The sequence below is a fragment of the Physeter macrocephalus genome, chromosome 4 (assembly GCF_002837175.3).
Source record: "Physeter macrocephalus isolate SW-GA chromosome 4, ASM283717v5, whole genome shotgun sequence".
In the NCBI taxonomy this organism is placed as follows: Eukaryota; Metazoa; Chordata; class Mammalia; order Artiodactyla; family Physeteridae; genus Physeter; species Physeter macrocephalus.
The window spans coordinates 109,689,925-109,702,871 of NC_041217.1; the positions used below are offsets into that span (position 1 = coordinate 109,689,925).

The 12,947-nt window shown below is 44.2% G+C and overlaps 1 protein-coding gene across 2 annotated transcripts in view; it reads left to right on the plus strand.

Moving 5' to 3' along the window:
• MCOLN2 (mucolipin TRP cation channel 2) overlaps positions 1-9,266 on the plus strand; it is a 62,882-nt gene extending 53,616 nt beyond the window's left edge. For both annotated transcript variants that reach the window (XM_024119556.3, XM_024119555.3), the window contains exons 12-14: positions 4,414-4,620; positions 6,009-6,130; positions 8,490-9,266. In XM_024119556.3, coding sequence (XP_023975324.1) covers positions 4,414-4,620; positions 6,009-6,130; positions 8,490-8,526 — 366 coding nt within the window. In that variant the 3' untranslated portion in view covers positions 8,527-9,266. The remainder of the gene's footprint in view (positions 1-4,413; positions 4,621-6,008; positions 6,131-8,489) is intronic.
• The last annotated feature ends 3,681 nt before the right edge of the window (positions 9,267-12,947 follow it).

Here is a 12,947-nt window from a genome sequence, read left to right on the forward strand (position 1 = left end):
TATTCTGTTGTTTTTGGATGGAATGTCCTATAAATATCAATTAAGTCCATCTTGTTTAATGTATCATTTAAAGCTTGTGTTTCCTTATTATTTTCATTTTGGATGATCTGTCCATTGGTGAAAGTGGGGTGTTAAAGTCCCCTACTATGATTGTGTTACTGTTGATTTCCTGTTTTATGGCTGTTAGTATTTGCCTTATGTATTGAGGTGCTCCTATGTTGGGTGCATAAATATTTACAATTGTTATATCCTCTTCTTGGATTGATCGCTTCATCATTATGTAGTGTTCTTTTTTGTCTCTTGTAATAGTCTTTGTTTTAAAGTCTATTTTGTCTGATATGAGAATTGCTACTCCAGCTTTCTTTTAATTTCCATTTGCATGGAATATCTTTTTCCATCCCCTCACTTTCAGTCTATATGTGTCCCTAGGTCTGAAGTGGGTCTCTCATAGACAGCATACATATGGGGCTTGTTTTTGTATCCATTCAGCCAATCTATGTCTTTTGGTGGGAGCATTTAATCCATTTACATTTAAGGTAATTATCGATATATATGTTCCTATTACCATTTTCTTAATTGTTTTGGGTTTATTATTGTAGGTCTTTTCCTTCTCTTGTGTTTCCTGCCTAGAGAAGTTCCTTTAGCGTTTGTTGTAAAGCTGGTTTGGTGGTGCTGAATTCTCTTAACTTTTGCTTGTCTGTAAAGGTTTTAATTTCTCCATCAAATCTGAATGAGATCCTTGCTGGGTAGAGTAATCTTGGTTGTAGGTTTTTCTCCTCCATCGCTTTAAATATGTCCTGCGACTCCCTTCTGGCTTGCAGAGTTTGTGCTGAAAGATCATCTGTTCCACTATAATCTCTTCAAATATTTTCTCAGTCCCTTTCTTTTTCTCTTCTTCTTCTGGGACCCCTATAATTCGAATGCTGGTGCATTTAATGTTGTCTCAGAGGTCTCTGAGAGTGTCCTCAATTCTTTTCATTCTTTTTTCTTTATTCTGCTCTGCAGTAGTTATTTCCACGATTTTATCTTCCAGGTCACTTATCCTTTCTTCTACCTCAGTTATTCTGCTATTGATCCCTTCTATAGAATTTTTAATTTCATTTACTGTATTGTTCATCCCTGTTTGTTTGCTCTTTATTCTTCTAGGTCCTTGTTAAACGTTTCTTGCATTTTGTCTATTCTATTTCCAAGATTTTGGATCATCTTTACTATCATTATTCTGAATTCTTTTTCAGGTAGACTGACTATTTCCTCTTCATTTGTTAGGTCTGGTGGGTTTTTGCCTTGCCCCTTCATCTGCTGTTTGTTTCTCTGTCTTCTCATTTTGCTTAATTTACTGTGTTTGGCGTCTCCTTTTCACAGGCGGCAGGTTCGTAGTTCCCATTGTTTTTGGTGTCTGTCCCCAGTGGCTAAGGTTGGTTCAGTGGGTTGTGTAGGCTTCCTGGTGGAGGGGACTAGTGCCTGTGTTCTGGTGGATGAGGCTAGGTCTTGTCTTTCTGTTGGGCAGGTCCACGTCAGGTGGTGTGTTTTGGGGTGTCTGTGGCCTTATTATGATTTTAGGCAGCCTCTCTGCTCATGGGTGGGGCTGTGTTCCTGTGTTGCTAGTTGTTTGGCATAGGGTGTCCAGCACTGTAGCTTGCTGGTCATTGAGTGGAGCTGGGTCTTGGTGTGGAGATGGAGATCTCTGGGAGATTTTCGCCGTTTGATGTTGCGTGGAGCTGGGAGGTCTCTTGTAGACCAGTGTCCTGAACTTGGCTCTCCCACCTCAGTGGCACAGCCCTGACGCCTGGCTGGAGCCTGTCCTCCACATGGCTCAGAATAAAAGGGAGGAAAAAAAGAAAGAAAGAAAGAAGATAAAATAAAATAAAGTAAAATAAAATAAAATAAAGTTATTAAAATAAAAATAATTATTAAGAAAAAAAAATTTTTAAGTAATAAAACAAAGAAAAACAAAAACGGACAGACAGAACACTAGGACAAATGGTAAAAGCAAAGCTATACAGACAAAATCACACACAGATTTGGGATGATTCGTTGTCTATTCAGATATTCCACAGATGCAGGGTACATCAAGTTGATTGTGGAGATTTAATCCTCAGCTGCTCCTGAGGCTGCTGGGAGAGACCTGCCCCTCTCTTCTTTGTTCGCACAGCTCCCGGGGTTCAGCTTTGGATTTGGCCCCGCCTCTGCGTGTAGGTCGCCCGAGGGCGTCGGTTCTTCGCTCAGACAGAAATTCGGGGGCTCTGGCTCACTCAGGCCGGGGAGAGGGAGGGGTACAGATGCGGCGTGAGCCTGCGGCTGCAGAGGCTGGCGTGACGTTGCACCAGCCTAAGGTGCGCCGTGAGTTCTCCCGGGGAAGGTGTCCCTGGGTCCCGGGACCCTGGCAGTGGCGGGCTGCACAGGCTCCCGGGAGGGGAGGTGTAGAGAGTGACCTGTGCTCGCACACAGGCTTCTTGGTGGCGGCAGCAGCAGCCTTCGCGTCTCATGCCCGTCTCTGGGGTCCCCGCTGATAGCCGCGGGCGCACTAGCCCCCTTCAGGCTGTGTTCACGCCGCCAACCCCAGTCCTCTCCCTGGGATCCGACTGAAGCCCAAGCCTCAGCTCCCAGCCCCCGCCCGCCCCAGCGGGTGAGCAGACAAGCCTCTCCGGCTGGTGAGTGCCGGTCGGCACCGATCCTCCGTGCAGGAATCTCTCCGCTTTGTCCTCCGCACCCTGTTGCTGCGCTCTCCTCCGCGGCTCTGGAGCTTCCCCCTCCGCCACCCGCAGTCTCCCCCCGTGAAGGGGCTTCTAGTGTGTGGAAACATTTCATCCTTCACAGCTCCCTCCCACTGGTGCAGGTCCCGTTCCTATTCTTTTGTCTCTGTTTTTTCTTTTTTCTTTTGCCCTACCCAGGTACGTGGGGAGTTTCTTGCCTTTTGGAAGGTCTGAGGTCTTCTGCCAGCGTTCAGTGGGTGTTCTATAGGAGCAATTCCACGTGTAGATGTATTTCTGATGTATCTGTGGGGAAGAAGGTGATCTCCGCGTCTTACTCTTCCGCCATCTTGAAGCTCTCCCTGTCCCTCTTCTAGTCGAAGTTTTCATTAGTTTCCAGGGAAGGCTGGGATTAGTCTGAAGTGTGTAGAAGCTCAGACAGGGCCCTGTGCAGCACAGCATAGACTCACCTTCCCCTCCACTCCTTAGGCTCAGCACCGATTCCCCCATATGCACCGAGCAAATCCTTCTCTTCCTCCTCTCGCTGGTGAGCTCCTCAGCCTTCAGGCCCGAGTCCTGAGGGTCACTTTTCTTAGGCATCCCACCCAACTCTACCAGAGGGCGTTATGTATCTTGGCAGTGGCCTGTCCACTGTCAGCTGGGGAGCCCTCAGAAGGCACTAGCCATGATCATTCATCCTAATGCACTTTCCCACCTCTGGTAATCTTTAGTATTTAAGACTCTGAAGTTACCTGGACCTGAGCTTGGAAAGGCTGCAGGGAAGCCATTCATCTAGCACAGTTTTCTTAAGCCTCTGTCTCTGGCCCTTCCACTTTGTCTGGTGGTCTGCAGTTCTTTCAGAAAGCAGTTTGGCAGATTGTAGCTTTAAAAATGTTAATCGCTTTGGGACTTCCTTGGTGGCGCAGTGGTTAAGAATCCGCCTGACAATGCAAGGGGACACGGGTTCAAGCCCTGGTCCGGGAAGATTCCCAAATGCCGCGGAGCAACTAAGCCCCTGCGCCACAACTACTGAGCCTGCACTCTAGAGCCTGTGAGCCATAACTACTGAGCTCGTGTGCCTAGAGCCCGTGCTCCTCAACAAGAGAAGCCACCACAATGAGAAGCCCATGCACCGCAACTAGAGAAAGCCTGCGTGCAGCAACGAAGACCCAACGCAGCCAAAAAAAAAAAAAAAAGTTAATTGCTTAGACCCAGTAATAGGAAAAAAACACTATGCTAAGAAACGTGCATTGCATTTGCATCGGCAGGTGGACTCTCAACCACTGCGCCACCAGGGAAGCCCGCATTGTTCTTTATAATAGCAAACATGATTGGCATGTCCAGTGACAGGAAAATAGTTAAATTTGACATTTCCAAGGAGCGGTTCCATTATCTAACATGCTAAGTATGAATAACATAAGACTATGTTAAATAGAAAAGAAAGAAGAATCTGGATCCAAAATTGTTAGATGATATGACTACAAATATATAAGAAGTGCAAAGGAAAAAAACTGAGGGAAGTGTCAAGAGATGATCTTTGTGAGTGTGGAGCAAAGTTTTGAGTAATGCTTTCCTACACATGGTACGTGTGGTATTCCAGATTCCCTAAAGTGAATGTTAATAACAATGGCAGCAACATCTTCAACAAAACCAGCTAACTAGATAATTCTCTGCTTCTTTGGCTAATATGTCTCAAAAACTACTTTTGGTCTCCCCTGCACAGTTTGAAAATCTGAACACAGTTGCTGAGTGTTTGTTTTCTCTGGTCAACGGTGATGACATGTATGCGACCTTTGCTCACATCCAGCAGAAGAGCCTCTTGGTGTGGCTGTTCAGTCGCCTGTATTTATATTCCTTCATCAGTCTTTTCATATATATGATTCTCAGCCTTTTCATTGCAATTATTACAGATTCTTATGACACCATTAAGGTAAGCAGTTATCATTATTTCCTGACAAAAAACTATTGCAAATTCTGTATAGATCAGAACATGGGAAAATACTATAATATTTTACTTACTTAAAATACTGTAGTTTTACTTAGATTTTGAGGTTTTGTAGAAAAGAAACTTTTTAGATGCTGGAGGTTAATTTAAATATGCATTTAGGACATTGTCCCTGGTGCCCAGTGGATTGGTTTGGAGGTATGGTGGGAAAGAGAAAGGAAATGGGTAAAGATGGGCTGAGTTTGGTAAATCAAGTAGTTGGGCTGTCGATCTTGGCACTGACAGGTGTACCTGCCTGTCCCGGAACTTAGACTTTGAGTAGTAAGTTTCAGTGATAAGGGGTGACCGTCATCCTGACAAGTGTCCAGATATTGGCATACCTCATACACTGGATGCCGCTCGTGTGGTGCAGGTCTCCTTTACATTTTGAAAGCTAAGGCTTTTGTGGCTGTTTAGCTTCCTGCCTTGCTAAGCCACCCGGTGGGTCATGTGTCCTTTCAGACTAGGTCCATTTAACTTATCTGTAGCGTGAAGGAAGCTCTGCTGCCTCGGGGGCAGTGGTGTCTCCGCAGCAGATGGTCATGCTCAGAAAATCCTGTTTCGGGGCCAGCATCTGAGCAACCAGGGATGCCATGTTCGTGTCTTGGGGTGTTGTCCTCTTCTTGAACCCTTCTCAGACTATCACAGAAGAAGCCAGTCCATTGGAAATACTTCTGAGCACTTTGTGTGCGAGGAGATGCGTGTTCCCGTGGGAATGGGTGGTTGGCTCCACAGCGGGGCTGGCCGTGGGGAGATAAGCAGTGCCCTGCTCACCGTGGGAGCCTGTCCTTGACGTGGCCGTGTCCCCGTGTGTGCTCCAAGCCTCGGTGACCTGGTGGATGACCTCACTAAGCGTGAGGGGAGGGGTCTCTCAGGGTCTTTATGTCTGCTTGGAGGGACCTACTGCCTTCTACCTCACTAAGTGACCAACTTCTACAAAAGTAGAGGAAATAGGGATTACTTCCCAGCCAGACTCTGTATGGCAGTGTGGGGAAGAGGAGGTCTTACCGGGTCTTGCAATTAACATGAAAGCTTTAAACTTCTGACTATTTCCTTCACTCCTTTAATTAACACACCCCTCCCCTGCCCCACCATGGCTTGCTTTCTGGAGTTTTCCTCTGGATGGCTGTCTGTTCCCATGGCTCTCTGTTCAAGCCATGGTGACCCTGGCTTGGCTTTCAAGGGACTGATAGATTGATCATTGTTAATACAGTTCTTGGATCTGTGCTAGCAACGTGGGAGAGTTTTATTTTAGCAGAGATGGATTTGGTTTGTTGACAAGAAGCAATTTCTCTCGGTATAACTAAGGCAACAACACTGTGTACTTTTTAAAGAAATACCAACAGAATGGGTTTCCTGCCACGGATCTTCAGGAATTCCTGAAGGAGTGTGGTAGCAAAGAGAAGTGTCAGAAAGAGTCATCAGCCTTCCTGTCCTGCATCTGCTGTCTGAGGAGGTCAGTACTGTATTCAGTCGGGTCTCTGTGCTCCCAGGATGAGATGCCCTGCTGCCTTAACAGAGTCCTCCCAGGTCAAATCAGCTGACTGGGGGAAATAATGCATCCCTCCTTGCTTTCCTCCCACTGTAATTGGCTTTAGAAATGAATTGTTTCTTATAAAACAAGGTAGAAAGGTACATGACATGGTTGAAATCTCTTGGGAATATTATGAGACTGTTTTGAGAAGGCATGAACTATGTCGCTGAAGTCAAGAGGGTGAGCTGGCCAAAGGAAGAGGTCACAACCCTTCCTTTTAGAGATGGAGCTCTGGGAATGTCAAAGGTGTTTTCACCTTTTCGCAATCTGTAGTACAAATAACCTTCCTTGAGCAGAACAAGAAACCTGCTTGAGAGGAGGCCGTACGTGTCCTTGGCTGCAAACACAAATCAGCTGATCACCTGCTCTTTGCTCGCCATTCATCAGTACACTTACACAAATAGTCTGGACCTCAGTGGCAAAGCCTCCACATAGTGGCTTGGGGACTAGAAAGGGGGTCAGATGAGGATAATTTTCTTAATTATGCCCATGTTTGTTTTCGTCTGAAGTCAGGAGTAGGGCTTGTTAACTGCAAGTACCCCCTACTCATGTGTTTTGAGAAGGATTCTCTAAACCAGATTCCTGAAGGAAGATGGGAGAACATAATTGCTACTTAAAATCGCAGGATGTATTTTCCGTTAATCAATTCATACTGCAACTTGGGATTTGAAATGATATGTTGGAGCATTTCCAAAGAATGTCTGGTAAATATGAAATGAGGTCTTCTGAGAAGAGTTAAGTTTTTACAATCACAGTTTATCCTCTCAGAGCATTAAAGTGTTGCCATGGAAGCAAGGATAAAGGGAAATTACTTTTCTTAATAGGCAGCTGCCTCCTAGGAGGCACCTTGTATTATAAGGAAAGTCTCTCAAAGTTGCTTTTCTAATATGTAGTTAACTGTAAAGAAAAAACAAAAAGTATTTGAGAATGTAGTTGTGAATTCTGGAAAGTAATGGATAGGTTTTGGTGTTTGATTTTTGGGCCTCAGTTTATACCACAAAAAGCCCTGGGAGGTTGTTAAATGATTTCTTTGCAGCCATATGGAATGAGTGAAAGATTTAAGGAGTGCACTTGGAAGACTGAGTGATAAGATCGGACCTGAGTGGTGAGAAGAACAGAGCAACAGCAGCAGACAGTCTTCCCTAAGACATGCTAAGGGTTGTAGAGAGGGTGCCTGGTGCGGAGGCAGGTCTGCCCATCATGAGGAATGAAAGGATTAAATGGAACAGAAGAGTCCACCAAAGGAAATCAGGTGAAGAACTAAGATGCTGAAAGTTTTGAAAGAAGAGGATATCAAAAATAAAAACAGAAGTGGCTGAAGGTGGTCATGGGTGAAGTCAGCTAGATCAGTTTTAGCTGAATAATCAGATCAAAGCCTGGAACCTAGGGTGGTCTGGATGGACCCTGCAGAGAGTCAGTGAGGGTCATAGGGCCTGATGAAGGAAATGGGTTGTACTGGGGCCTTGGAACAAGTGATGGCTTTGAAATCACCAAAAATTAAATACACCTGGATGTGTTTAAGAGCCGGAAACCTAAGAATGGAATAAAATTGAGGAAGGCTATGAATGGAGAGTACATATTGGAGACAGACCTCACTGAGGGAACCTGGGGAATAAGGGCATCATAAGACTTGGTGTCTGGGCCCCTCTCCAGTGCCCATGACGTACAACCCAGCTATCACAGCTTCACCTCCTCTGGAGCGTGGCCGGGTTTATCTTTTTCAACCAAGCAGTCCAGCAACCACCACAGATTCAATCTCCCACAGACTGATTCTCCCTTGAATAGTTGACTGAGCCCCTAGCCTGATGGTCAGAACACCTGGGTTTTCGTTTTGGACCCTGCCAATTACTGAATGTGTCCCCTGACCTTTCCTAAACCTCTTGGTTCCTCTATTGTCGTCAGAGTGGAACAGGTAGCCTCTGCAACCTCTTCTAGTTCTAATGTGATCTGGTTCTTGGGAGAGATATGCTTGGTTGAGCAGATGCAGAGTTAACCTTTCTCCTTCTCTACCACAAGGAGGAAAATCTGCGGTTCTAGCCATTGAGAAGCTTTGTCAAAGGGAGATGGAGGGTAGACAGCTCCTCAAAATTACCAAAAGCATCTAGTCAAACCCCAAATAATGTAAATTATCCTTCTTAAGTTTTCTTCCTATTAAATGTCACACTCAGCATGTCAATAACCTTTGTATGCCTACCTGATAGAGTATGTATTCCTGTTCCATCTCAAAGATTTTTAAGCTATTGTTCTCTTTTCTCTTTCCTTGTCTTCCTTTCTATTACAGGAATGGAAGCGATGACCACTTGATGCTTATTAACTAAAATCCTCCTGCTGAAGATAGTCAAGTTTCAGGTCTCCGTATCAAGTGACAATGAAGAGGGGCCCCAAATGGCTTGGACCAGCACTTCCAAAAATACTGATTGCGGAGTGGGAAAGAGGACTGGCTATGAGCTGGCTGAATAGAACTGAAGTTTCAAAATTCATTTTTATAAACTTGGATGATGGAGAATAGACCACAGTCAACTACTGGGCTAGTGTCATAGAGCAGTGATGGTGAAATTCTGTATTAGTCTTTTAATTTCTGACATCACAGTGTTGGGATGGAAAAAAATCACATGTCAGAGTGTGCAAAACAATGGTGTTTAAAGCCATGCATTTGAAGGTATGAGTTTATCATCAAATACGGGTTTGTCTTAAAAGTGATTCTTGGGTTAGAAGACATTTGTGAATTCATGGTCTGCACAAAACTGAAATTGGTTGCAATAACAATTTAGGCACTCGAAGCTGGAGAACTATTAAGCCATGTGAAGATTACACTTAAATCAACAAAAAGACCTCTTGCAGTGGACATTCCTTGGCTTATTTTCCTGTGGTCTTCTTCTCAGCATGATATGAAACTATCGGCAAAGTCAGTGGGATAAACTGGAAACAGTCATTTGGACACCTTGTTACTTGTGCTAATTGTTGATTGTACACACGTGACATGTGGACATTATACTACAGCAGTGGTCACTCATTTTAACAACCAAACTCCACTGTGGTGGGCACTTACTGTTGTCAAGCAAGGAAGATGGTATTTTTTCGCAAATAAATTAAATTAATTTTTATCATAACATATGGAACTACTACTACTTTTTAAAAATGTATTGTCTCTTAACATCCACTTAGTGAAAAATTCAGATCACATCTCTATCAGCTATCTGGTCTCCAAAAGGGATTTCCCACTTTCTTAAAAACAGTGAAGGAGATATAGGGGCTAGTTATTCAAGAAATATTTATGAGAATGACTTCAGATTAAGATCACTTCATGCATAGATTTAGTTCATACCTGAGCTGTTTTAGGGGTCAGCTATTTTAAATTTACTGGTGAAGAGTAGGGTTTGAATTAAGTAGGACTCTCACCCCAGGGCTCTCCCTCTTTTTATCCTGCTCCTCCCCACCAAGCCCCTGCCAGAGTCCTGGTGCCCCACTCCTCTCTCCATGCCCCCATACTTTCTTCATGTGCCCACACCAAATCTAGGCCAGGAAAGTCTTCCAGTTAAGGCCATTAAAGTCTGTAGGTGGGTGACTCAGGTCTATACACAAAATACTTTGCTAAAATTATCATTTTAGTTATAAACTACTTACCAAAAATGTCAAGAATTATATTCAATTTTTAAATTAAGAACCATTTAACCCGTGGTTCTAGGGTCATTCCCATGACTCCAAAATCAGTGTGCAGTTAGATCACTTATTCACCTCTGAGTATACCTCCAGTACCTCGTTTATGTCTGAATAGAATTGCTATTAATGCCTTTTATGTAATCTGCTGCTGTGATGCCTCTGTGACTACCATTTGAATTGAAGATTAATGATGGTCTTCTATGCTCATAGTTTTCTTTTATTGGCTTTCATGTTTCCTTTTCTTTCTTTTCCCTCCAGCTGGACAAAACACTTTCAGGAAGAAAAATCTTTTTTCAAGTTTACCCTGTATCTGTGGAAACGTTGTTTTCTCTCTTTTTAATAATTTTAAACAATTGTCACCTTGCCAACTGTATTATCTATTTGGATTTTATTGAACAATGTTTTCTCATAACTCTGCTAATAGACACATCTGGGACAATCCACTTTCTCTCCTTCCCAAGGCCTCCACTTGGAGAGTTCACTGTGAAAGTTAGGAGACACATTCTTTCTGCCTATTGGTTTCATTATGGGATCTCCTGTTCTTTTCGAACGTACCTCCTTGGCTTGCAGTGACTTGCTCAAAGCCAGATGCAGCATCCTTAGGCCTGTTGACTTGGGGTGGTAGAAAAGATCATGGGCATGGAGGACATCTAGACAGACTTGAGTCAAAATCCCAGTTTATCCTGTAGCTTTGGGGCCCTGGGCAAATTACTTTCTGCTTCTAAGTGATGATGACAAACCTTAAACTGTGGGATTGGCATTTAAGTCAGGTAACTCATGCAAAGCCTGGCACTAAATTGAAACTTGAGCCATTCTTTTCTTTTGACTTTCTGCCATGTTTGTAAGTAGGTTCCATGGGATCGTGGAGGAGTGAAGATGTTAAGACATTTAGTCTGCCTGGGTGCCTGTCCGCCTACTATTCAAGTCTCCTTGGACAGGTCATACCAGCCTCAGTTTCCTCATCTGTAAAGTGGGGCTTGCAAGGATTAAATGAGTCAAATTTAAAGTGAGTAGAGCAGGGCATGACTTGTAAGTGCTCAGTGAATGTTACATCTTCAAAAAGCTTTTCTTTCATGGTCTACAAATGTACAAATCTATCACCTGGGCCAGCCAGGAAGACCTTTGCTTTGAAGTGAGCTCACCACACACTTTTGGTGGACTTTGTTAAGACTCTAAGTGTGTAGACACCCACATCCAGCATCTAAAGTTCACGCAGTTGTACAGGAGCCTGTGGACATGAACAGCCTAAATGCCCTGCCTTCAGGGGCAAAGCTGTCAGTCCTGATGAGAGGGTAAAATTCCCCGAGGTGTATAAGTGTCACAAATTCCCAGTCCTTCACCTTGGGTGAGACCCTCTGTCCTCAGCTAGGAGCCCACTGTCTCAACCAAATTTGTCAGAATGTGTGAAGTACAGGTCAGCTATTGCTGATCTGAGGTAGCAAATGTGAAAAGGTGAGAAAGAGTATTTAGGAAAAGATCTTCAAGAGATTCCAGTCACCGTCCCCAACCCCTGCTGAAGGCTCACATCATAACAATCGTGGGAGGGTTGCCTGACCCACCCTCCTGCCCGAGGAGGCCTAGGCTTAGCATCTTAGGTTTATGAAAAGCACAGTGATCCAGCCTCTTGATTTAGAGGTTACTAGCCAGTCACCCTGTAGTGCCCGAGGGCCTCCCTGTAAAAATAGCCCAGCACTGTCATTGAGGTTTAGGGGCCCTGGAGTCATTGGGAAAGTATGTTCCCCTAACTGCTACTGTGGTCTTGGCCATGGATTGCTCCTGACAATATAAAGAGCCGTGATGCTTAGAGATACGATTCCAGATATCTGTATCACTCATGTGTGTCGGCCGCTTATTCCAATAACACTGAATAACTAGACCCAATTTTACTACTCACTGGTTCACCTTTATTTTCATGTAACTTGAGCAAATCTTATTTTGCCACCCCTGACTTGAAGTTTGAACATCTCAACCATAATATTCCAGTGATGCAGAGTCTTTCTCTAACAAATATCTAGAATTTCACATAATTGTAGAACACGCACAAAGTAGCTCTTGTGTGACAGGATGATTGAGGACCTCACAGGCAAACCCTAAGCGCGGCATCCTGATCTTAGGCACTTTAGGAAGGACAGTGAATGATGGCATGGGAGCTGGTGCTGGAGCGCCTGCTGAACACCTCTGCCTCCCCTCCTTGTTTTTTTCTACTTGAGAGGTTCCGAGCTGTCAGTACTGGTAAAAGGCAGCTTCGTGGCTGTGTGACCTGTGCATCTGAAAAGGTTTAATGCTCTGCCCTCACAGTCTTGAAATTCTCAATATTTTTTTAACAGAGGGCCTCACAAGTGATGTAGCAAATTCTGATGATGGGACTGTGTAACTCAGCGACTAACAAAATGATTAAAGCATGGCCTTTTAGGAAAAGACTAGGATCCCAGCATTGTACATTTTCTTTAAAACAATTGCAATGTAACAAAAGGACAGAGTGAAGCTCAGTGGGAATACTTTTTAACAGACTTTTGGGTGCACCATTTTTTCTCAGTTTCTATTCTCCCAAGTAAGTGGCTGTGGGGCTTCTTCTCATCTCACATCTTTGTTTCACAGATTAAACTACTGTGGTTGGTGATATTGGCCAATATCATTTCCATGTCCCACTGGCAGGTTGGAGCTGGGCTGCTCACCTTTACCCCTTCCCTGTGCACCACCCTGCCCCCTACCCCCCATCAATGAAGTGCCTCATTTTCCAAATTTCCACTTCATGTTTTTCCCTTGACAGAGAATCAGCTTAGGGTGGTTCTTCTAAACTCGAGCATGTTTGCCTGCCTAGTTGCCATATGACCTCCCACCTTGCTCAGCAAAGTCCTTTGGGACCTGCTCCACCCACTGGATAGTCAAGCACTTGCTCCAAGGTCTTTGCAGCCATTTGCTTTTAGAATGAAGGCCCCATCTTTGAATGGGAAGCCGTAGAATTGTTCAGCATGCTGTGTATTGGAGAAAATAACATAGTAGCACTGGGAAGACTCCAAGATGAACCAAATCTCAAAACAGACGCTCAAGTTGTTAGGGGAAACAATACAACTCATGG